Source organism: Octodon degus, unplaced genomic scaffold (assembly GCF_000260255.1).
Source record: "Octodon degus isolate 3935 unplaced genomic scaffold, OctDeg1.0 scaffold00002, whole genome shotgun sequence".
Taxonomy (NCBI): domain Eukaryota; kingdom Metazoa; phylum Chordata; class Mammalia; order Rodentia; family Octodontidae; genus Octodon; species Octodon degus.
In genome coordinates, this window is record NW_004524578.1 from 22,518,443 (window position 1) to 22,545,008 (window position 26,566).

Genomic DNA, 26,566 nt, shown 5'->3' on the forward strand with positions numbered 1-26,566 from the left:
TCTCCATCTGCCTGTCTGTCTGTTTGTCTATCTATCTGTCTGGTCAGGGTCTTGCTACACAGCTCAAGCTTGTAGTGATCCTCCTGTCTCAGCTTCCCAGCACTGGGATTATGGATATGTGCCACCACAGTTGGTTTCAGTGGCCAGCTTGGTGCGGGGCCGGCATGGCATGCACTACTGGGAATCAAACCTGGGTCCTTGTGATTGCCAGGCAGGCTCTTAGACTGCTATCTCCCCAGACCCAGATAAAGTTTCTTTTGTATAATATTAAATGATATCTTGCTGATTTGTTGATATGATATGAACCACTTGAGGAAGCGTTGTGATACATTTCTAGGTATATAGTATGTACATTTATAAGATTCGGTAATACTGGATCATAAATTTAATTTTTATAAGAATGATGTTTGTATCTACTGACCATTTGAAGTAGTTGTGTAGATGATCTTTGGAACCTTGGTGGTAAGCCTGTGTCTTATGTTGGCTGTACAGTCAATGCATGGAAGGTAATTTTATTCACATTGCAGCATTACTTGGAAGAAACATAAACTGTAACCATAACTTTAATATTTTATTTTAGGGCCGGAGAGCTGGCTCAGTGGAATAAGCACTTGCCTGGCAAGCTCAGTGGCCTGAGTTCAATCCCCGGTTCCGCGAAAAAATATTTTATTTTATTGGAATTTCCCTTAAGTGCCTATTGTCTTTAGACTATATTGGTTCTAATAATCAATATTTTATGTATTAACCCAGGTGAAATGCCTCAGCTTGTGAAAGGAATGAAGTTGTTGAACCAAGCTGATCCCTGTGTCCAGATTTTAATTCAGGAAACAGGCGAGCACGTTTTGGTCACAGCAGGGGAAGTTCACCTTCAGCGATGCTTGGATGACTTAAAAGAAAGGTTAGCTAAATTGTTAGAGATGGAGAAAGTGTTGATAGGTCTACAGTCAGTGGGATGTTTTTCAGTGTTTCCTAAACCACGTAAGTATGGACTGTAGCCTATTTTTGGAGGAAAATAAAATGCCATCCATTCAGACAGGACTGTCATTAGATCATAAATATAATTTTTATTAACTAAAAAGTGGAACTTAATGCCTACTCGAACTATTTTGCATTTTTAGTTTGAATTATAAAATATTTTCATATGTGTATATTGTACTTTAAGCATGTACATAAAGAACACATATAAGGACAACAAACAAAATCTTTGTAAATGTAGGTGAGATTAAGACAAACTTTTCTCATTGTTGTGGTCTCCACAAGGTGAACCTTCTAGAAATCTTTATATCTCTGTGTGAAGGTGCTATGTGTCATTAAATGGGCAGTCTGAATCACTTTATAAATAACATTTTTCAGGGCAGAGGATAACTCAAGTGGTAGAAAACTTGCAAGGCAAGCACAAGGCTCTTGGTTCAATGCCCAGTGTTGCCAATAAAAAAAAAAAAAAAAAAAAAGTCATATTCTGTTTATTTCTAGTAGGGAGAAATAAAATAGGTTTGGCATATTACTCTGGAATATGAAAATTATGCTGAAGCTATTTTCTATTCCTAATACTTTCTCAAGACTCCTAGATTTCTAGCCCATGATGACATTATTTTTCTGATACAATTTTAGTGTTTGTATTTTTATTCTTCTTTATAATGCTTCCCAGATCTTATGGTACAGCACAGCCTGTAACAGTCTTAATCCTGACTGCAAATGGTGGCTTTCAAGGATTTTTCCATAGTATATGTTTGCTCTAGTTATTTTGAAGATATTCCTTATCAGTTTTATTCTTGGCTTGCTAGAAAAAAAGATATGGCATAGATGCTTAGTCTTTTTGTTTTCACATGTAAAAATCAAGAACAGGTATTGAATTTTCTTGAATGCCAGTTTTGTATTTTTAAAGATGGTTCAAGAAGTTAAATTTTTAATTTGACATTTTTTTCTCATCATTTGACATATTTTATTAATAACCAATTATTTTTAAAAAGACTATTGTTGTGAATAATTTCCTTAATATATTGTATAACTCTGTTTTTCAATGTAGCATAATGACTGGGAATGCAGATTCTGAAGTCAGATCTAGTTTTAGCTCCTAAATTCTCCACTTACTAGCCATTTGGAGAAGAACCTTGATCTGTCTTCTCTAATGTTCCCCTCTACAGAATGAGGATAGTACTAATGCTGCTGAAGAAGTAATGCATGTAGAGCACTTACAGTGGTAACCCCTACCTCCTACCTAAGAAGGCAACATCAGAAACAAAATGCACATGTAGTTATTTTTCATTGTATGATGTTAGCTTAGCTTCTATATGAGAATTTTTGGGTAAGATTAAACTGTAGCTTTGTCTATGCATGCTGTTGAGTTTGAGTGTCAGAATAACTAAATTAATACATGTAGATATCTAGTGTGTTCTACATATATATTAATTGAAACACTAAATCTTTGGAAATAAAAAATTACAAAACAATAACTTTTATTTTAAGTAATAGAGGGGCTTGAACCAGGGTCTTTGCACTGAGCTACAGTCCCAACCTGTATTTTATTTTTTGGGCCTGAGTCTCACTAAGTTGCCCAGACTAGGCTTGCGATCCTTCTGCCTCAGCCTTCTACAGTCCTGGGATTATAGGCATGCTCCACCTTTTATTTTCTTCCACAGGTTATAGTGTTTTTTTCAAATTCTATATTCTAAAATTAATTTGGATATCAAATTTTCTTTTTTTTTTCAGAAAATTGTTGACTTTTCAAATTTATCAAAATCATAAGATTAGAAACCTCCACTTGTACAAAGTAGAGTAAATCTAGGATTAAATATAAACATTTCAAAAATTTCCTAGGGAAAAGTTCTTCTAATCTATATATGTACGTATATAACATATGCATACTTCTTACATGTATCTATCCATATTTCCAGTAATGGATATGGACCAGACTGGAGCCGCAGTAACTGACAATGAGAAATGGGCAAATTAGAAGACAGAGATTGCCATCATCAGAATCTGCTTGCGCCTAAACTTGTGTTATATGGGAAAAGGGCTCTCTGAACTTGGTGCCAAGTCAGGGTTTAGGACCTATGCTGTCCAGTATAATGGCCACTACCTGTGTGAAACTCTTTGAAATCAAATTAGTTAAAATTATGATTAAAAATCCAATTTCTCAGTCATGCTAGCCAGATTTCAAATGTTCCATAGCTAAGCATGGCTGTTTAAATACAGTCATTCCTTTCAGTTGTACTGGCCAAGTGCTTGGCAATCACCATGAAGTTATAGAATCAAGGCATAGGTATCCTGACAGCCTCTGAGCCTCTTATAAAAACAAAATATGTTGTAAGGATTTGACTGTCCTTCCTGAAATTCTCTGATTATGTATGTATATTTAGAGCTATAATGATTGGGCTTTTCTTTTCCAGACTTTTAGATTGGCAAATTGTATTTTGAAGAGTTCATATGTCAAGTCTTGTTAAAACATTTATTTTCCACTCAAAGCATTCTTGTCTAAATAGATAATTAATTTATTTTGAGAATGAATGAAGCAGTGAAATTTCAGTACAAGCATAGAACTCCCTGAAGGTGTGTTCCCATTAGAGGCATTCTTTTCAAGCCAAAATGAAGGCAGCATTATATATGAATTGTGATGTATTATAAATTACTGTCTTTCATGCAAAACAATTTCTAAGTTTCTGTATTTGTGCACAGTTTTCATTGCATAAAAGGATCCATTGATGCCATTTTGATTGTAAGCCTTTATTTCTCTTGATTTTGTAGGTTTGCAAAGATTCATATCAGTGTATCGGAACCCATTATTCCTTTCAGAGAAACAATCACAAAACCCCCAAAAGTTGACATGGTCAATGAAGAAATAGAAAAACAACAGAAAGTTGCAGTCATACACCAAACAAGAGATGATCAGAGCAAAATCCCTGAAGGGGTCCAGGTCGACTCTGATGGGCTGATCACCATCACAACCCCCAACAAACTTGCTACCCTCAGTGTCCGGGCTATGCCCCTTCCAGAAGAAGTCACTCAGATTTTGGAAGAAAACAGTGATTTGATTCGTTCTATGGAACAGCTGACATCTTTGTTGGATGAGGGCAAAAATACTCAGATGATTCATCAGAAGACCCAAGAGAAAATGTGGGAATTCAAAGGAAAACTGGAGCAACACCTAACAGGGAGAAAATGGCGGAACACCGTTGACCAAATCTGGTCATTTGGCCCAAGAAAATGTGGGCCCAACATACTGATCAGTAGAAGTATGGACTTTCAAAACTCAGTGTGGACAGGCGCAGCTGGAAGAGCTTCCCAGGCAGCCAATAGATACCGAGACCTGGGCAATAGCATTGTGAGTGGCTTCCAGCTGGCAACCCTCTCTGGCCCCATGTGTGAGGAGCCCCTCATGGGTGTCTGTTTTATTCTGGAAAAATGGGACATAAGTAAGCTTGAAGAACAAGGAGCGAGTGTTAACCAGAATCATGAAAAATGTGATGTGGTTGGAGAGGGCCAGTGGGGAGAGAGAAGCTGTCCTGCTGGAGATGAAAACCAAGAGTCACCAGCTGGCTGCTCCGAGGCCTCTGAGAAAACTTCCCAGAAAGGAGAATCTCCAGTCACTGATTGCTATGGACCCTTCTCAGGACAGTTGATTGCCACCATGAAGGAAGCATGTCGCTATGCCCTGCAGGTGAAACCACAGCGCCTGATGGCAGCTATGTATACTTGTGACATCATGGCCACCAGCGATGTTCTCGGTAAGCCTGGAAATAAAGAAAAGAGGTGCCCTGGGTGGTAGTGAAGTCCCCAAGTCCTGCACTCAGTGTATTTATAGAAGCAGTATCATCTTCTGATTTACTAAGGAGTTAAGATCTTAGAAAATCAGAAGCTGTAAGTACTAAAACCTTGAGGAAAGAACATACATGCCTACTGAAGGTCTTTCCTTTTGGAACAAATAGAATCTCTTACCATCCCAACCTGTGCATCTGTTTTTTTCTCCAGTGAATAAATGTGCCATGTTTGTGGCCAAAGTCATCCTGAAAATGGTCAAAGAATAAGACAACATGTTTTTGTTGTTTTGTTTTGCTTTGTTTTATTTTTGAGACAGTCTTGCTCTGCAGCCCAGGCTGTTCTTGAACTTGTGGTGATCCTCCTGGCACAGCCTCCTGAGTGCTGGGATTACAGACATGTGCTACCACACACTGCAAGGCAGCATTTTGTACTGACAGCACAGAAGGGCTGTGTGACTCTCTTCTCAGGTCCTTTCTGAAAACCAGAATTAGCTGAGGGTTTTATCCATTTGTGATTATTTACTCTTTGGGATCTCAGAAAACACTGATCTGTGACACTAGTGGCTATTTTGGCTTTTAACCACTATTACCGCACCTCTGCGAAGAGGGCAGTAGCTTGTGATAGCTTGATGAGAACACACCCCTAGCCCAGCAGATCTCTTCTCAGGAGCGCATGGAACAGGTGCAGCAGTGATGAGCATACTAAGGAAAGGCAGTGCATGGATCTAGACCTCTAGACCTAAGTCCTCTATGTGGGAATCTACCTCTTTTAGTAAGTTGCTTTTGGTTGTTAACACCTGAAAAAAGAAATTTGAGCTTTTTCGAGGAGTGGGACAGAAGTTTCCGGGGACTGAACTCAAGGCTTTTGCAACGAAACCACATCCTCAGCCCATTTGTACTTTTCAGTGTGGGATGGTCTTGTCAAGTTGCAATTGGCAGTACTCAGACATTTGATCCTCCTGGGATTACAGGCATATAACCCCACCCCCACCCAGGAAACTCAGGCTCACTTCACAATAAAGTTCCTGTGAGACCAGCTGAGCATCCAGAGCAGCATTTCAAAAAACAGCTACCTTAAGCAGTGTCACCGAGATTAGTAACCGCAAGACTACATAAAGCCAGTGTGTGCCATAAAGTAAATGGAGTCTCTGAGCATCACCTGCCATGTATAGTGGTTCTCTGCTTCATGTGGATACAGCTACCTGTCAGCATCTCATGGAGTTATAGGTTTAGGGAGTGCCCATCTAAAGCATTTTTAAATGTTATTATGTATTTTCCTTTAGAACTTTCTTAAGGCAGAAATTGAAGGAAGACTTCAGAGCCATTCTGCAGTCTCTCTGACCACGCGTGACTATTTCTGTAGATGCCACTCATTCTCACTTCTGTGATCTGTCGGTGTGCGTATGTATTGAGCCTCGAGTCCTTCTCCCACTCCTTTGTTGCTGTACGTACCTGTTTCAGTAGATCAACACTTCTTGAATTTGAGAAGAGCATTACTTTTCTACTTGTTTTTCTTAGTCACTTTCCTTGTTGCTGGGACACAGTATTACCCCGCACCCACAATTTAAAGCAGGAGAGGTTGATTTGGGTGCACATTTTAGTTCATGGCCAGTGGACTGCAAAGAAGAATCATGGCAGAAGGACCTGAGCAGAAGCAGCTTTGTTCATGGGCTAGTTAGGAAACAGAAAGTGAAGAAAGGAGCTGGAGACAAGAAATACTAGATGCTCCTGGGTTTTGCCCATATGGTCCTTTCCTCTCCTAGGAGCCCTACCTATGAGAGCCTGAGGCTCTGGAGGGATACCCGGATGTAAACCACAACATGCTTCATCAGCTGTTGGCAGGGGTTTTGTGCTTGTCTGCCGTTTCAGTTCCTGTCCTTTGAGCATCCATCCTGTTCAGTATCCCTCTTAAGTAAAGGAACTGTGTTTGAACAGTTCCAGAAAGGTTGTCCAGCCAGTAAGAACACAGACACGTGTTATCTCCCATGTGGGATACAGACTTGTAGTGGTTAGGGCTTCCATCTTGTCCTAGCATGTGGAAAGTTCGGATGATCCCCATTTCTGTTTTTAAAAATAAATTATGTCTTCCCATGGTGATGATTGGTTAGATTATAGAAATTGTATAGTCTCACAAACTCCAGTATTTACCTACCAGCATGTCAGCAACAATAAAGGATTTTTTTTTTTTTTTTTTAATGTATTTAGTACAGGGTCTGCAGGGTCTCTACATAGATTAGGCTTGGAGTGATCCTTCCTGTTTACAGCGTCTCAAGTGCTGGGATTACAGTGTGCACCACCATGCCCAGTCTCAATCAAAGCCATCTCAGTATGCCCTAGGGGTGGGGCTAGCACAGCAGGCTGAGGATTGAACCCGGGTTCCTGCGTGTGCCTAAGCAGGCACTTTAATCCGCTGAGCTCTCTGACCGGCCCAGGAAAATATTTTGATGGAAAAAAAAAAAAAAAAACTTTAATATTTACATATTTCTTCCTTTTTTACTTTTTTCATATGTTCTTGTCTGAAAAGTAAAACTCACAAGTTATAAATCAAGTATTTGATGAAGATCAGGTCTGCTGTGTCTGTTCCCTTCATTATCAGCCTAGCAATTGCAATAGATAAAGCTTAAGTTAGTTTAACTTTGTGTTGAGGTCATTCATGATTGATTTTTTTTAGACTCTCCTTAGGGTCTATTATTTTAAAGGCTGTTGTTTTTTGGCTTTGTTTTTCTTTTCCATTGCCTTCTGTGTATTTGAAATGATCATCCCAAAGTCTAGGGTCTCAATCTTCTTTCTCTGAAGACAATGATAACTAGTCTAAATAATGGAATAACTAAAATAATGGAAATACATTTTTTCTCCAAATTGTCATCTCTTCTGTGTGATCCATTTCAAATGGCATTTATACTTTTGTTTTGTGAGGACATATTTCAGTATGCCGTGTAAAGCCAGAATATGTTGTTGGCATTTATCAGATTGAAATTCCTAGTACCCTGTCAAGCCATGCCTCTCTGTCCATTTTCTCATTCTCATAGGGAATCACCACGTAGACTACATGTGACCAGGCCTCCCCAGAGCAGTACCTTAAACTACCTTTAGTCATTCCTGCTTTTATCCCATCCTGCCTTTCTTTTTCTTCGCATCATACTCTGCTATTTTCTTGTCGTAGCCCTTGGGACTGTTTGTCCTCTTTTCTCTCTGGGGCAGAGTACCACTCTGCCTTGCCTTGCCTTGCCCACTGCAGTTTCCATTGTGCCAGGCTTCAGCAACCCCACACACATGGGCTGTGAACTCCCATTTTTTCCCCCACTGTGGCAGCTGTGCAGCTGTGGGTTGGTCAGTGTACCATATCTGGACCATTGTCCCTGGTACCATTTCTTAATCCATTTTCCTGTTAGCAACTTGCTATCACACCACTGCCTTACAAAGAAACTGTTTAGGTCTGATCTGAACTTGTTTTCTTCCGCTGCAGTGGTTTGAGGTTTTCTTGCTTAGTCTAGACAATCTCTTCTGAGGCCTCTTCTCTTGTTGCTTTACAGGGGCTCTCTGGTGTTGAGGGCCAGTCTCTGGAGTCCCAGGTCTGTCAACATGGTTGGCTGTTTTCCCTTTTCAAATCAGCATCTTTAAGTCGGAAAAGAAATGAAGAGAGTTTACTGTTTTCCTTGGGTTTGCTTCTGTCTGTAAGATCTCTGTTAATCTTCTGAGACAATATCAGACTTTGCTGGCCATTCCTTTTAATTCTCTAGAAAGCAACATAAAGTTGTTTTTAGGTTTATTTTTTTATCTAACAAAACAAATTTCCTTAATCTTTTTAAAATTTACTTCTTTGTATGCAGACTGTTAAAACAGTAAATGCTTGGGTGGAATTGCATAGGAATGGGAAACTTTGGAGGAAAATAATCATCTCAAAATTATTTTTATCTGGGAAAAGAATCCAAGACAATGCCCCTTTTTGCTTTTCTTGCCTTTGTTTAGCCTTTGACAGTTCCCTTTAATGGGCTTCTTTAACTATCATATTTTTACTTTCTTGTCATGAGAAGTCATTTATCTCTGTTTTTTCTAACCTGTTATTGTTTCATTTTTGTTTTCTTTTTATCTTTGGCAGTAACCTCACATTTTAAAAATATTCCTTTTTCTTTGGCAGTATTAAAACTTTAATCCAAGCTATGAGTATTGTATTTCTGTTTTTATGTGCAGGAATGAATGTCAACATTATTAATATATGCTTCAATATATCAGAAGCATTCTAATAATTCTTATTAATTAGAAGTGCTCTAATTTACATTAAATATCAACCCCAAGGTAGAAGTACACATTGTTTCCTGTTAGCTTACCATTTAACACAGTGTTATGAATAGTTGATTCCTTTCCTAAATTGAGAAAAAGACTATAGCATACCTATACTATTCTTCTACCTTAAAAGATCATAGAATCAACATTAGGTAATCTTAGCGCTGAAGAAGCATTTGCATATATGAATCTGTAATGTCGTAACTAACAGATGAAATTTATTGGAGCTCAAATGGGCAAGAGGATGTTTTAAGCTTAGGGGTATCAGACTTCATACAGCAAGTTGTTTTTGAATGGGCTGTGAATGATGAGAAGATTCAAGATAGATTTGGACTGAGACTGTGTGTTGCCAACTGCAGGAGCTAAGAGGTCTGATGGTGCTGTGGACAGGGAACAGTCTTCTTGGCTCAGAGACTGTGGTCTGTACTCAGTCTCTCGCTGTAGCCCTCACAGGGGCTGATGATACTGTAGGCCACTGCCAATCTTGGGGCCTTACGCGGAAATGAGACATTCATAGCATAGTTGAGAATCTAGCCCAGATCCAATGATTCCAGGTGATTAACACTCTTGCTTTATGTTCCCCCAAAGAATTCTTCTTTGGTACCCCCCATACCGCAGGGCATCCAGGGATCTTTCTCTTAAGTGAACAAATGCAAGAGCAATGTCTAGAGCCCTGCAGATGATGTGATCTAAGTTGTATTTTGACTTGCCACGTTGATTTCCCAATGGTAACAGTGGCAGGTTTAGAGCCCTCCGAGTCCATGGAAGCATAGACACACCTGTCATGCAAGCTACATGTGTGTTGGGGAAGTTCTATTAGAGTGTTTCTTTGTTGAGTGACCCACCACTGTGCCCCAGTTTTGAAAAGTAGTTTTAGTGGAATTAAAACCAAATGGCCCAAAAAATATAGTACATGATTAATTATATTTGGTGTCAATTACAGGTACTGATCCAAGTCTTCTTGCATGACCCACAACAAGAAGAGCTATGGCCTGTGTTGCAATAGCTGCCTAGCAGCCTGTCCCCATTCACTATCTGTACTGGTCCCTCTGCCCCAAATTACTTCCTTAATCATTTTAACCCCTATGGTTTTCTATTTACTTCCACAGACCACCTTAATACTTTCCTTAGCATGAGATAGAAGAATAAAGATTACTAGTTGATACCCACTAGCTGTTACAGTAAGATATTTTTTTCTGTATATCAAACTAATATATACCCTAAAGGGAATTACTAGTGACTATAATAGTTGTATTACTTTTCTTAGAGCTTGTCAGACTAGAAGTATTACAGTATATTCATTTACAGGCAACACACACTAAGGTAAAGAAATCGTGGGAGTTGAAAGAAAAGTAGCTGAGCATATACAAAGAAGAAATACAAAGCATATCACAAGAAGATTAATTTGGGAAAGAAAAGACTGATTTGTGGAAGGATTAAATTTATCCAACTTAATGAAAACCGGCTAGAAACTGGAACTCATGGGTAAAAACTAAAGAGGAACAGATTTGAGGTCCCAAGGTTGTGTGGCTGTTGGGGCCATAGGGAAATGAAGTGCTGCCTGGGGGCCACTCAGTTTTAGGGTCTGCGTACAGCAGAATTGAAGTGACTAATACAGGAGGACTTGTAGATCCTTAAGTTCCTCTCCCTACTGTTGTGATTCTGTAACTGACATTTCTAGTATGCACAACAAGGACAATGACTACAGTTGGACATTACCTTTTGCAGTAGGCAATGATTCTTAGACATGCCGAATTTAAGAGAAAGTTGGGTTCCACACTGAGGATGCCCTGGCAGCCATTGTAAATGTGATTGTGGTAGGTGGGAAGGTCCTGGCTTGGAGAAAGAAGTCTCAGGCATGAAATGAATTAAATCACACAAATAAATAAATTGGTTCTCTGCCAAGGAGAGTTCAAAGAAGAGTATGAACTGTCAAAGAATACTCTCACAGGAAGAAGCTTACACTCAGGAGTAAGATGAGCAGGAGAACACTGATCAGAGCCAGAGGTGTGAGGGGGTAATGCTAAGACTGGCAAGAATTAGCAGAGCAAACAAGCACTGATCTGTAGCTTCAGGTACTACTTACATTGTTTCTCAGGTGTGAGAAACCGGAAGTGTAAATAAGGACCGAAACAATGTATTTTTTTATGAAATAGGAAGAAAATTTTCAAATGGGAAGGGAAACTGGAGGCGGGGGGAAGGGAGGAAGAGAAAAGAAGGCAAAAATGGAAACAAAACTTTCATAAATGAGAGGAAAAGCAATAGAAGAAGGGGTAAGGGAATGAGGAAAAATAATCAGGTTATATTACGTACAGGTACGAACTCCCTATGATGAATGTGATCATTATGCATACCTTAAGTGTACCAGTAAACTTAATTAAAAACCACAGGGAAATCATGCAGAATGAAAATTCAGAAAAAGGCACCCATCAGGTTAGGAGTATGCAAATTGTGTGAAATTTCAAGGGAACAGTTTCAGTAGAGCTCTGGACAGGAGCAGAACATTGGTGTCAAAGGTCGTGCAGTGGAGAAACAGGCACTGCCTTTCAAGGAGAAGAAAAGGAGAGTGTGGTGGCCAGCTTGGGGAGCAGAGTAGAGGCAGTGCCTTTGGTTTGTTAAGTTACCTGTTCATTCATTCATTTAATTTAAAACCACGAGGCCTCATGACACCCTGAGTTTTCTGAAGGTGGTTTCCCAAGGGAAGCCCATGTGGAGAGAAGAATGAGTCAGTAGTGCTGTTTCTCAAGTCCTGGTATAAAACACAGGGTGACAGTGGGTTGGGTGCACTTCTTGCCGGTCATCAGCTTGTGACTGTGGAGAGGAGGATTTGTGAGGCTCCCTGCCTGCCATGCTGTGTATTTACATATGCATGGACCAGTGGTGTAATTAAAATGATTCTTTAAGCAATAGGTGAAAGAGGAAGCTCTAATGAGAGTGTTTGCTAGCTGCAGCAATTTCTCTTGGATGTTCTGTGATTTTTAATTCATCTCTGTTCTGTACAGTCTGTTCTTCCTATTTGAAAGGTGACTTTGTGTACCCACAGGCATTCATGCACACACCAGGCTAGGGGATGATCTTGCCCTTCCTCCTTTGTGTGAGGGAGAACTGGGCCTGAAACATTGGTCAGCCATGGGAATCTGCTAGAATTCTGTGATGTCACATTAGAAATTGTCATCAGGTGTGAAAAACTCCAAATGCTATCAGTTTCTAGTGGAATAAAATTCTCATAATACCATACCTCTTAGATATTATGTTTAAGAAAAAAATAACATTTATATAATGCTATTATGCACTTGCTTATTCAGCCCAAATGGCCTGTGTCACCATAATGACCACTGCCATCATCTTATAATGTCTCATAATTGTTAAAATATTTTACGATTTGTAGAGCCTGGTTATGTCCATCTTGTGGGACCTCGTGCACAGATATTAATTCCTAGGTGTAATTATATCAAGTGTTCTTTTGTAAGTTTCCTGCTTCTCATGCTATGTTGAGATTGTGTTTTGGTAGTATAATTTGGGGTTTGCTATCTTTTATTTCTGTATTTTATTTCTCTATTTACTTATTTTTGAAGTAAACACTTAAATGCCCAAGCCTTAAGAAATAACAGATGTTACAGTATCAAGATGTAATCATGTCCTTATGTTGCTCAAGCCAGACAGTCAGTCAGTGAATTTTAAAGATTTTTGGCTTTGCAGGTCGAGTCTATGCTGTCTTGTCAAAGAGAGAAGACCGGTGCTTCAAGAAGAAATGAAAGAAGGGACAGACATGTTCATCATCAAAGCAGTGCTGCCTGTAGCCGAAAGCTTTGGTTTTGCTGATGAGATCAGGAAGAGGACAAGTGGCCTGGCCAGCCCGCAGCTGGTATTCAGCCACTGGGAGGTAAGACTCACACCCTCATTTGTCTTTCTCATCCATGGGCCTGCTTCCTGCAGCAGGGCCAGCAGTAGCCAGCAGATGCATCATGCCATGTGGCCTCCAAGGACAGATGGGCAAGAGAAAGCAGATGGCTTTTTCTATCCCAACTGGATGATCCTTAAATGTGTAGTGTATCACACACACATACACACACACTCATTCTTACTTGATGTAAAATTTAAGGCACAAAAAATTTTATGAAGACTTTTAAAAGGAAATTTCAGAGCTTTTGAAAGGGAAACTTCCTTCTAGGAGGAAAAAAAATGCTTTAGAGAGGGGTCTGTGTTTGCAAGGGTAGTATTACCTGTTCTCCAGTCCTCCCAGAGATTCAGCGTCCATATGGTTTCACATGTTGTCAAATGAGAGCTCATCAGAATACATCTCTCATTGTAGGTAAAGGTAGGTGAGCAGAAAAACTGTTTCTTTGATCAGAAAGGAAGTCCGCAGATCCACATTGCAGGGAAGAGAAGACTGTGTATACATTTGGGTTAAGATGAGGGAAAATCATCACAGGAGGCAGTGGAGAATCAGGCCAGCCTCACTGGTCAGGTCATCACAGGAAAAGTCTAACCCAGGGAACTGAGCTCAGGTTTGATGAAAGGGAGGAGATTGTTTTCCAAAAGCAGTTTTTCTTATCCATTTGTTGGAAACCTAAGTAACCTCACCTTTATTGTGGAGGTTTATAATTTAGGGGAAAAAGCATTGACACTAGGGTCAGATGATTGCTGATTTGGATAGGCTGTGGGATCTCCCTGATTTTTCACTTCTAGACAGCTGTCCTACCTGGAGCCTGACTGTAGAAGCCCCTTGCTGGCCAAGGTTGTTTTCTTGTTTCTCTGGTTCACAGTGGCTTTTCTCTGAAGTGTGACACTGCACTGTGTGGCACACAGATGGCCCAGGGCTCTGCGCTTAAACTCTTTCAGCAAAACTCCTGGGTAGGTCCAATATGAAGCTCTTATTTCTCTTACTTTCTTTAGCCTGATGGGTTCCTTTCTCAAGAACACTTAAAACAAAGAGCTGAAATTTAAATGATTAATGGAGAAAGAAAATAATTGAGGAAGAGTTTTCTTTTTAAAATTAAATTTATAATCAAGTGAATCAGTAGTGAAAAAAGGGTGACACGTTGGGAGAATTTGCCTTAAGATAGACTTGACAAGTTCACACCACCTAACTGATGCCAGAGAGCTGCTAGCCCAAGGCTGCAACTCTGTCTGCTTGTCCTTAAAAACTACATTCTTTTTTTTTTTTTTTTTCCGCAGAACCAGAGATTGAACTCAGGTCCTTGCACTTGCCAGGGAAGCGCTTATTCCACTGAGCCATCTCCCTGGCCCCTAAAAGCTACATTCTTAATGCTTGGTCGAATCACCATTAATATTCTGATCCAGATCACATTTTCTTCAGTCACTATAGACTTTCTGTTTTAACAGTGATTTTTCAATGCAATTTTCCTTACATTTTGTATCTTTGAAAACTAAATGATAGTATAATAATTTTATTGGCTTATATCATTGCTACATTTCATTATGTAGAAAACAGCCCAAAAAGTTTTTTAAGTTTTTTGTTAATCTTAAGTGTATGGGTAGTAATTTACCATTTATTCAAAAATCTAGCTTTTCAGTTTTGGTTTTGGGTTTTGTCACTCAGCTTTTATGTGAAACACAAAACCAGCAAAAAATAGAAGGAATGGATTAAGAAAGGCAGTGCCTAAAGAGTGGGAACTATCTGTAGTGTCAGCATAGCCTGATACTCTTGATGAAAAACAGCATTGCAGATCCTGTCGCACAGGCCTTAGTGACCAAATGCGTGGCTGCGAGACACAGAACTAGAGTGCAGTGTATCCCCTCCAGTGTGATGACCTTGAGAGACAGTGTGCTCTTCTTGGCCCTGGTGCTGCTGGAATCCACTGCCAGGACTCCTGTCTCCCGGTATTTTAGTGATGACAAGTGGTCCATCTCACAGATTGTCTTGATCAGTACTGGCACAGAAAAATAGGCTGTAGCATAAGATTGGAATGAAGAGTGTAGGATAAGTAATCAGTGGGGCTGACTGTAAAGAAAGACCCAAAAGGAACAATCAGACTGCTGTAGTGATGTCTTTACTGGAAGACTGACATAATTGAATTTATATATTCTTTTAGTTTAAAACTCAACATTTTAAAGTCTTGTGCTTAAAAGTGATTTTTTTCAAGCAATTTTTTTTTTAAAGAATTATAAAGTTTCCTTCTTTTCCTAATTGGCAAATTACTTGGGAAACAGGTAAGACTTGTAATAAGACATAGTGAACTCTAGTGATTCAAGAAAGGCAAAGCTTATTTTACTTCTGAGTCTGAGGAGGCATCTGGAATAGGCTGTGGCTCATGTTGAGGGCAACCTGGCCACATTCCTAACACTTGGCTTTCATTGATGGTGCAGAATGGCTTTTGACCCCCTATCATTTTTTCTTACATAGGCTGAAGAATAGGGTAGGGAGGGCAGCCATACTCCTTCCCACACAGACACACACTTGTCACCCACTGCCCAGGGCTGTCATGACTCACCTAACCAGGCCCCAGTTCTTAAGGGACCTGGAACATGCATTTTCCACTTCAGTCAGGAGTCAGCCACTGTGACCCATTGCCTCTTGCAGTCAGTGACATTTTATTGAAATTCAGTGATACCCACTCACTTACACATTTACTTATTTACATACTTCCCAGCAGAGTTAAGTAGTTGGGTTAGAGAATATTTGCAGAGCCTAAAATGTTCACTACCTGACTCTAGGAAACATGTCGGCACTCCCTGAGCCTCACTGTCCATGTGCTCACATATTACTGAAGAAATATGAGAATAGATGTTTAGGGATGGCCGAGATTAAAAACAGCAGGTTTTTAACCCATAGGCAGTTTTTGTTAATGAAAGTCATGATGATTTCCAGTTTCCTTTATCTCTTAGAATTAAAAAGGGGAGGAGGATTGAAATTGATCTTAAACATTTAGTTTTTAAAAATAATAGTTTCTGGCTTAGTTACAGCGTGTTATTTAAAAATCAGTCTCTTAATAAATAATGTTAGAGAAAAATGTTGTCAAGAAAAGTTTTGCTCCAGTTTTATACCATCCTTCTGTCATTTTCTTGCCACCTGTCATGGTCCTAGTTCCAAAAGCTTCAAATCTTTGAAAGTCTTAAACACGACATTATAATTAAATGTCATTGATCTGATATTTCTTGGCTGTCTCGGTTATCCTCATAGTTAGGTTTAGAAATAACAGTTGAGATCTGGTTTCTCACTCTAAGGCACCGTTTTCTCGTTTGTATTCTACGCACCATATAATTTACAATCAAGAGCTTTTGAGAGAAAGTGCTTCAAAAATAGAGAAAATAAAATTATAGGCATTTTCTATGAGGAAACCTTGGAAGTCAGCAATCTGAAATTTTCTAAGTTTTACCCTTCTGTGAGAGAAAGAAGAAAAAGGAGCTAATGGCAGGCACAGAGGAAAAGATATGACCAATTAGGGCTGCGGTCCATGTGTGTCAGCACACCCTGCAGATGGACACATCATGCAGGGGCCACCTGGGGTGCACTCAGGCCTCTCCGGGTGAGGAGTGAAGGGTCCCGAGAGTGCTGCAGCTTGTTCTGAATGTGGTTTTCCTGCCTGCCTTCCATCATCATGTTAAAACTTGTGCAGAAATCCCAGTGATGCCCCCAATGCTTTTTCCTTCTAGCCTCTCTTCTTTAAGTGCCTAGGCTTTTTTATTTTTAGTGCCTAGCTTGCGCTAGGGCTCCTTCCTATGAATTACAAGACAACACCCACTTTAGGCTGTGGACTTGAAAAATATATTCTTGCTTTAGGCCCAAGAGTTGTATGTGTGAGGCATGTGCTCCAGAGAAGAGCCAGACCCTCAGGGCTGAGCCTACACAGCGTTGGTGCTGGCCTGGTGTCTGCCCCCTGAAGAAGGTATCCTTCCATGTGCCCTGTCAGATTTCCTCAGTGTGCAGGCCTTGACCTCACACGTCCTAGCAGATGCAGCATGGTTACTACAGCAGACCACCTGCCCTGGCTGGCACAGGGAGCTCTGGTATAAACAGCAGAGGGTACAGGGCAGTGTGCAGCTGCCTATGGCTGCATCCCCACAAGGGTCCCTGGGGCAGATGTTGCCAAGTAGGGAGGTGTGCCTGGGAACCAAAGAAGCACCTGAGCCAAGCTTGAGTCTGCAGAGGTGGACTCTTACAACTGCTGGGTCTTTTTCTTTTCCTGCGGTTCTGAGCCCTGGACCCACAGCCTTCACACTGAATTCCTGCCCCACCCATTTTCATTCTGAAACTGAGTCTCAGCCACTGGGTTGCCCGGGCTGAAACTGACCACATGGCCTTCTTTCCGTGGCCCTTGCAAGTGCTGGGGTTACCAGGAGTGAGCCACCATTCCAGGCTCCTATTTTGAAACAGGACTCTGGTCTTAAAGTGGTTAGTCTAAGCTAGATAACGCTTTACCTAGCACCTCATTTCTTTCTTTCTTTTTTTTTTTTTTTTTTTTTTTTTAGCACCTCATTTCTTATTCTCTCTACAATTTACTTTTTCACAGGATTTAAGATATATTTAACTACTACATCTTAGACTTGCTAAGATTTTGAGCTTTGTTGTATTCTGTGAAGGGTTTGTCTCCACCTGGTCAGGGGAGGGTACTGCTGACCAGCTTTGGACTCATGGTGCCCATTGTGGTACCCATCATAGTCACCTGCAGGGCTTTGCTCACAGCACTGTTAAAGATCAGCTCATGGCTTGGTACACATGTACCCTCAGAGATTGGGCACTGCCTTTGTCCTTCACACAGTGGATTGGGGATGACTGGGAGCAGCAGGATTCACCTGCCAGCCTGTGGAGCACAGCCCCTTGGTGGCTGTGATGTCCCTTCACTCCAGCCTGCTGGTTTCATAGGAGGAGAGGGTCAGCTACTGTCTATGCCTCCCTTTTCCCTTCTGCTGACCTTGGCTTGCTTTCTTGCTGCCACACTGGGTTTCTCACAGTAGCGTGGTGGAGCGGGTAGTGATGTGCCCTGCATTCCAGGTACAACTCTGTTATAGCTTGTGTTTAGATATCTCCCCGAAAGCCTCATGTGGTCACAAGTGGGCCTTTTTTAGAGATGGCTGGACCTAGAGTGTGTGTGTATGATTGATTCATGCTGCAATGCTGGGATTAAGGGTGCTAGGATTGAGGGCATGTGATTACTAAATCAGCCTACTAATTGATTTGATACTACCTAATCTCAGTAGCCTAGATAGAGTATAAAAAGGGCAGAAAAAGGCTATTAAGGTTCTGTGCCTGCTTGCTTGCATTGCTGTCTTCTGCCTACCATGAACTGTTCCTCCTTGGCAATGCCACCCTGCCTTGGAGCCTGCCAACATGTACTGAAACCTCTACAAACTGAGCTAAATAAGCCTTTCCTCCCTTAACTTGTGGGTGTCAGGTATTTTGTCTCAGAAACAAGAAAAGTAATGTAAGACAAGCTCTTTACTCACCCAGTGGTCTCCCTTCATCCTTGTGCATTCAGTGAGATTAGACTGTCATATCCCACCCTGCCAAAGTGGGCTGAGGGGTTTGTGGGCAATCTCACAGCTGAGCAGGGAGGGACTGGTGGTGAGCCAGCACTGGGGATCCTCTGCTGTGTTTACTGTGGTCTCAGCATCTACTCCCAGCTTTGGGAAGTGCCAGCCACTCCTACTCCTGAGTTCATACACTTTGTTTGGTGAGGAACAAGCACACCACACTCCACCACCACCACCTCCCAAGCCAACCAGAGGAGTGAGCACCTAAGGAGGGCTCATGTGCTTGGTTTCTTACAAGTATTAGGAATTGTACCTCATCCTCCAACAGGTAATCCTGACAGAAGAGATTTTTAGCTTTGGATGGTAGAATTTAAAAACTTCTAATGCAGGTTTTTTCCCCAGAAAGTTACAAAAACAGTACAGACACAGAGATTCCATATACCCTGCTTCTGTCCTCCCAGGGTTGACGTCTTTTAACCCTGTAGCACAGCACCATGATAGCACACTGACATGACAGGACCACATGGCGTATTTAAGTCTCACCAGGTGTGATGTCTGTAGGGTGCCAGGTGGGTAAGTCCAGTCTCTACAGTCGAAGTCAGGGAAAGGCATAGGAGCCGCACACAGCAGGGCCCTGGCAGGTGCCTCGAAGCATGGCTTTCATGGGGTCCTTAATTTCCATATCGCCCTGCTGTCAGTGGTGTCTTGGCTTCAGGACCGTAGTGCCACAGCACTTGCTGCTTACACAGTTAGGGCTGGTGCAGTGGCTCTGGGACACAATCCAGTCCAGACTCCAGACTCCATTGTCTTTTGCTCAGTGTGTGTAGTAACCACATAATGAAGATACTGAATTGTCCTGTCGCCATGAGGCTCCTTTGTGGTCCCGATAGGGGTAGCTTTTGACCCTCAAGCTTCCAGTCCAGGCTTGAGCCACAGACTCACCTAGCTGGTGTCATGGTGATGTTCCTCACCTGTAGTTGCACCTGGCCAAGCTGGGCACAGCAGCAGGTAGATTGGAATTGAGTCTTCAGGATTGGGGTGCACTCCCTCAGACCCACAGGATGGGTCTCCTTTCCTCCTTTTGGTTGCATCTTCTCAGTCACAGTTCCATGCAGTCGCCCCTTGGCACTTTCCTGCCCCTTTCTCACTCCCAAGTGCATGTAGCTTCATCTTGCAGACTCCCTCTCAGATACTGCAAAGCTGGAGCCTACACTTTTCTTTCTAGCCACTCTTAACTTCTTTCAGTCTGCTGTTGCTTTGGGCTTATTTGCTCTTGCTGAAAGGACATTGCTTAGTTGTTTCCATGAGTGTGCTTCCAGTCTACCCCCAAAGTCTCTCCTTGGTGCCCTGATGATAGCTTCACTAGGCACCAACTTCTGGGCTTCCACTGAGGCACTGGCAGCACCTCCTCTTGCCCTGGCGTGTACTGTAGCTGGTGCATATTCTTCTGCAGGTGATCTGGCTTCTCTGATTTTCTCTGTGTCTGCCTGGGTGCCCAGATGCAGAAAGCCCCAACTCGCTCTTGCCTCTCCTCCCATGGTGTCAGGTAGCAGAGCTGAGCACCCACGGCCCCTGTTTGGGGCAGCTAAGGACTCACTTCTTGTTCTTTGATGTTAGAATGCCTGTCAGAGAAATCCTCACATGTATTTTATGACTGTGGACTTTTCTTTCATGCTTTTTAAAATTTCTGTCTCTGTACTGTATTTGTAAGTCTGTCTTAAAAATAATTTGAGGTAAAATTCATATATTGTAAAGTAACCATTTTAAAATAATTCTTTTGCATTTAGTGTATTCACCACCTCCAAAACAATCCAGAATACAGCTCCTTTCCCACTAGCATTTTCTCACCTTTCTTCGCTACCCTCAGTTGCTAGTAAATCCCTAATCTGCATTCTGTCTCCATAGAATTAAATACAGGAGTCATGTAATATGTAGCCTTTCTTGTCTATTTCACTTAACACAGAGGTGCATGTGTCAGCAGGTCCTTCCTTTTTGTGGCTGTGTAATAGCCTGTGTTTCACCTAGCCACTCATCCGTGCATACACAGTTGGGCATTCCTGCTCTTGGCTGTTGGGAAGGAAGTGAGTGAACTTGGACACTGACATTTCCTTTGGGTATATACTAGCGTGGAATTGGATCATATGGTAATTTTATGTTTAATTTGGGGGGAACTGCCAAAATTTCTTCGACAGCAATGGTAGCATTTCACATTCAAACCAGCAGGGTGTGAGGCTTCCGATATCTTCACAGCCTGCCAACATTTATTTTTCTTTTTTAAAAAAGTACTTTCAGTACAAGCTATGCTAGTAGGCCTTCAGTGGTAGCTCACTATGGTTCTGATTCGGTGCTCTCCTAAGGACAAGAATGTGCATCTTTTCATTTATATCTTATCCCTTTGTTCACTTTGGAGAAATGTCTGTTCAGGTTTTTGGTTGATACCAGAGTTCTGTGCTGCCTCTTTATATATTGTCAATTCTATCTACCTGTTCACATACTGTATTCTCAGTGGTCTTCTGTTTAGCCTACCTACTGAGTTTATCTCTCTAGGATTTCTGGTCATTTCCTTTAGCAGTGGTGTAATCTGTGCCGTTTATCTTTTACCCTGAGGAAGCTAAGGGTGTACTCTCTGTAGCCATCTTCAGGTAGCTCTTGTATCTCCTGAGCTGCAGAGGAATTCTTCTGGGTTGAGCCTGGTTTCTGTCTCCCATGGTGCTCTACGGTCCTCCCTCCAAGGTCATCTGCAATTGAGAATCTGCCCATCCTGTGCTCTGCCTTGGGTGACCTCACTGTTGGCCGTGTCATGATGGACTCATCCTTTCCCTCTGCCTGCCAAGGACCACTGTGTCCTTGACCATGGTTCAACTAGGTGCTTCAGCAGCACCAAGAGCACAGGACAATGGACTTCACACAGGCAAGTCTGATTCCAGAGGTGACTGCTTTTGTATCACAGCTTGTAACTTGTATCTGCCACAGCTCCAGAGGAGAGCAGGGGCAGCCTGTGCACATGAAAACCGTGATGACTGTGGACAGGACCACCCCCCCATGTCTGCTGTAGCTCCTTGTGAGCTGTACATGAGATTTTCACCCCTGTGACTCCAATGGTCTCTTTTCCCCTCCAAAATCCTCTCCCTTCCTGGCCAACAAGAATTTCCCTTTCAGTATTGAGTATTTTAAAAAATAGATTTCCTTTCATTTCTATCTTTTAACTGAAAAGTGGTAGAATTTGTGGCCACAAATAACCTTTTTCCCCAGTTGAGAAATAATAAAAATAACCAAAAAAATGGGATAGAAAGGACAAGTTCTCACTTTTTTCTTGATAAAGGTGATATTGGGAAATGTGATCTTTGTAAACAAGAAGGCTTCTTGTTGCCTGGTCTATAGCTACACAGTGGGCTGGACAAGGTCCTCACTGCAGTCTACTCTTACAGAGAACAGAACACAGCAGATGGCGTACTTCCAGTGTGCAAAAAGAGAGAAAGCCAGGCTGCTCTTACCTCACACTTAGCAGCTGGTCAGTGTTCATGGGGCCGTGGGTGAGGTGGCAGAGAGGCCAGTGTCAGTTCTAGGGCTTTCCCTTCAGCAAAGAAAGATGGAGTGTAGTATTTCTCCACACAGAAAGGGGCACAGTGTTCTACCCCTCAGCTTTCAACCATCTCCAGGGCTGCAACCCCTGCCCTGGAGCTATGCCCTTCTCTCCTTCAGGCGTAGCCTCTGGGAGCAGCTGGCCTGGGCGTGCTTCCCTAAACTTGTCTTTTCTGAGGCTACAGAGAGGGGAAGACCAGCTGCTGTGTCTGCCAGGGCCCACCTGCAGCAGCTCACCAGTGTGACTGATTCTAGAGCAAAAATGTGGAAATTTCAAAATAACCAGAAATGTGTATGTGTGTTGGTCTTTGTCAGGATGAAGGCCAAATGGCTGCAGACATGAACACTTGGGTATATCCAAGGCAAAAGGAGAACATTTTAGGGATTTTTATTAAAGATTAATACTTTTCTTTCTTAGTGTTTGGAAAGGACACAGGCTCATACAGATGTTGCAGGCTTTGTTAAACTTGCTCTGTCTGCAGCTCCCATGGTTCTTAGCAAGCTTAACTGTATGTTCATTGCCTGATGTTTTCACTAGCTAAAGATATGAATACCAAAAAAAAAGTTATGAATTCCAGAGCCTGATAAATGCATTTAAAACATATTTGCCTGTCCCCTTCTTTGACAAGATCATCCCCAGTGACCCCTTCTGGGTGCCCACAACAGAGGAGGAGTACCTGCACTTTGGGGAGAAGGCGGACTCCGAGAACCAGGCCCGGAAGTACATGAATGCTGTGCGGAAGCGAAAGGGGCTCCATGTGGAGGAGAAGATTGTGGAGCACGCGGAGAAGCAAAGAACACTCAGCAAAAACAAGTAGCTCACGCTGTGTGAGTGGGCGCTTTCCTTCCCAGTAAATTAACAAGGACCACCAGGGGTCTGATCTTGGGAAAAATCTCTTGTTGCTGGTTTTCTCTGTGCTTTCACTTTCAATAAAGTTAATCCATATAAATATTTTAAAGAAGATATTAAAGAACATATTTTTGGGCTTTTTTGTTTTTATTTTTTTTACTTGAATCTGGCTCAAGGCAAATTTTGCAGTGATGAGTTATTTCTTACTTCCCAGTATGTGACCACCATGGTAAGCTATGTGCTGTGGTCAGGCTGCTAATCACTGCTGGACACAACGTGCAGACCATGATGGGGGCACTGGCACCAAGGAGCCCCTTCAGACTCACACCCACCTGTCCTCAGGGTGCTCAGGGTCATCTGGAGAGACTGTGCCTGAGAGTGGCTGCCTTTTAGTGAGTCATGGGGTTGTCTAGCAAAGCAGGATCCCTCAGTAGGCAGCCTTTAAACACTGTTTCACACTCCTTCAGCATGGGAAACCTGTTTATTTGTTATTCTGTATTAAGGATTTAATCTAGGACCTTTGCATTTAGCTCCATCACCAGCCCTGCTTTTTTGTCTGTTTTTGCTTTTGTTTTAGTTTTTGTTTTTTAAATGGGTTCTTACCAAACTGTTAATAAGTTGGGCTTGAACTCATGATCCCTCTGCCTCAGCCTCCCACAGGATTTGGGATTACAGATGTATGACAGTATGTCCAGCTGCATCGCTTTTTAAAAAATAAATATTAATGCAAGTTGTGCCCTGTACCTTTTTGTCTTAATTATCTTTCTCAATGCTCAGGCAAAATACTTGATGCCCAAAGGAGAAAAGGTTTATTTAGCTTAGACTTTGTAGAGTTTTCAGCCTCTGGCTGGCTTTGGTGGCATGTAAGAGGAGAGACAGTCCATGGCAGAGCAGGTAGAAGACAGTAAAGTAGCAAGCAGCAGCCTGCCTTCCATCTTTTCCCTTTACATTCCATCCAGGCTACAAGCATTTGGGTGGTGCCGCCCACACTCATGTGGAGCTTCCATTATCCACACCCAGAACTGTACTGAACCTGTTTAGTCATCCTGTACCTGTGATCCACCCACCTCCAAGAAGCGCCACTCGTGAGCACCAAGGTGCTGGGAGACTCAGGCCATAACACAGTAAAAGGAAAGGCTAAGCTCTTTCCTCTCGCCATTACTGGAGCCATGTTAGCTAATGTGCATGACATAGTTGCCATTACTGGAAATTCATAAATTTCCTTAGTTGCCTCATTCAGGGTGTTGTGTATTTAAGGAACAAGTGCAATTCCCTGAAAAAGAGACATAATTTTTGACATACATGATTTTATAGCCACTGAAAGAAAGGATTCCTTTTCATAACATAGAATTGAATAGACTTTATTATTGAAATGCTTTTAATGGGATTTCCCAGTGGTCTAGGCCAGCCTCTATGCTAGTTATACATATTTTATCTTTAGTCTTTATAGGCTTGGCATAGCTGGTCATGTCTAATTGACCCAGCATTTGGAGAAAGTGTGGCTAGAGAACTCAGTGTCTGTTTAAATTAGACAGATTGTGATTCTAAATTTAGGAGAGTTGTAACATGTATTGGTTTATTTAAACACTTTGATAACAGGAAATGCTAGCACATCAATTTATAGCTGTTGTAAATAACATCATTCAAACTGCCAGATGTGCTATAAAACATTTTCCTACCCTCTGTACTTTTTCAGCAAATGCAGTATTTCATAGAGAAAAGGGGTGTAATGTGGGAGGAGTTGGAGCTCCTGCAGCTGTGGTGGCCCTGCCAGATGTGCCACTGTCAGGAAAGTGACCTGTGAGGTTGAGAGGTGGCCTCTCTTCCTCCTCCACATTTGGAAGGAATAATCATGGGCCATAAAATGGCTTCAAAGAAGCAAGTCAAGGAATGAAGCTAGCCCACTCCCTGCAGAACCCATGCAGTTGTCGATCTGTGAGGAGACTCAGTCCTAGAAACCCAGCCATATGGGTGTCTACACTGTGTCCAGGCAGCCCAGACTCAAGCCTCACTTCGAACTAGTCCATCCTGAAGTAGAAATGTGGGTGCTCCTGCTTGCACCTGTGACTTAGTCTTTTGCAAGCAGCTTTAGGGGCTATGAGGAAGGCTGGCCCTAGAAACCACAAGTGAGGCCCTTTCCTGCACGGAAGTCTAGACGCAGCTATGCTGATGTGGCTGGTGCCTTTTCCCAGCCTGCCCTGGCATGTCAGAGGAAGCCCAAAGCTGAGGTCCCACAGAAGGGAAATGAATGCCACCCAGAGCACCAGTGCTGTTGCACTTAGATGGAGTCTAGGAGGGGCCTGCTCTTGGGCCAGAGGGCCCTTTGACCTGTTTGACCCTGGAGTAGTTCTGGGCCTTTGGCAGCAGAAGGAAGGCAGCTGCATTTGTTAGTGGCCTTCTGCAGACAGATCTGTATATGCCCTCGCAACACTTTCTGGGGGACAAAGAGCAATAGGGCTTGATGGAGAGCCAGCCCCTCTACCACTCTCATCCCTGGCTCCCTTCTAAGAGCCTTGGAGGAAGTAGTCAACAAAGGACCGCAAGTGGCAGTGCCACTTGGCTTGCTTGGGGCCCAGAGGAGCCACAGCAACCCCCACAGAGCCAGATTAAGGAAACTTTCAGGACAACAGCAAGGGAAACATCTATGTGGTAGCTAACTGACCCTACCTGCCCTAATGAGATATTTGGAGGTGATGGCCTGGAGGGCCTCACCCACCTCCAAGATGTGGACAGGTACCATGTGGGTCCTAGCTGCCAAGAACAGAGGTGCTGTGGGCTAGGGCATCCTGGAGAATGGAAGCCAGATTGTGTCAGGACCAGTTTGCTGTACTGGGTCCCCTCTGATAACCCAATAGCTTTTGGATTACTTATATCTGTAATAACTTTGTTGTTTCCTATATGGTATCCCTGAGACTTTTTGAAAACAGCACCTGTTGTTTTATTTGTTTGTTTGGTTTTTTGAGAAACCAGCTCAACTTCACATAGTCTGGGGGCTGGGTGCACTTGAGTGGGGATGGAGGGTTTGATCTCACTACGCCTGCATCTGACCTAGGGTTAGCCAGGCAGTGCTCAAGCCTCTTGACTCATTGGGATGGACAGTGTGTTGTCACCCTTAGGTCTTAGTCACTATGTCCCTAGAAGGTAAAGCTAGGCAGTTCCAATAGCATAGTCAGTTAACACAAGGTACTTACATGGAAAGTAAAGCCAGGGCTGATGGTCACATCTGTGTCCCATGCTGGGTCCTGAAAGCAGAGATGAAAGAGGAGGGGCTGATTTCACCCCTGGCTTTGAAGTTGCTTGAGGTAGTCAGTTTCTCCTTTTTTTGCTTAAATGGGTGTGGAGCTTGAGTGACAAGCATTGCAGAGTCCTGACTAGCCTAACACCATGTGACTGTACTGCACTCCTGCCCAGAAGTGTCTGCTGGTTCCTTGTGGTCCCCTCAGCCTCACCCTTATCTCTATTAGGATGTCACCATTGCTGTGGCTGTCTGCACTTGCACTACCTTTCTTGTGAAGCCTACAATAGCATTTATATCTCTTTATGACTCCTGGCATGTAAATTTAGCAATTTGGACAGATCTGACTCTAGCTACTCATAGGAAAGCTCCTTAAGGATACTTTTCTACACCTTGTACATAGTAGGTACTCAGCAAGACCTG

General features: G+C 42.4%; 1 protein-coding gene across 1 annotated transcript in view; it reads left to right on the top strand.

The window, feature by feature from the left end:
* Positions 1–23,034, top strand: part of Efl1 (elongation factor like GTPase 1) — a 150,699-nt gene extending 127,665 nt beyond the window's left edge. Inside the window, 5 exon segments of the mRNA XM_023710847.1 lie at positions 751–898; positions 3,745–4,724; positions 12,741–12,776; positions 12,779–12,924; positions 22,688–23,034. Of these exon segments, the coding sequence (XP_023566615.1) occupies positions 751–898; positions 3,745–4,724; positions 12,741–12,776; positions 12,779–12,924; positions 22,688–22,876 (1,499 nt within the window). The 3' untranslated portion in view covers positions 22,877–23,034.
* The last annotated feature ends 3,532 nt before the right edge of the window (positions 23,035–26,566 follow it).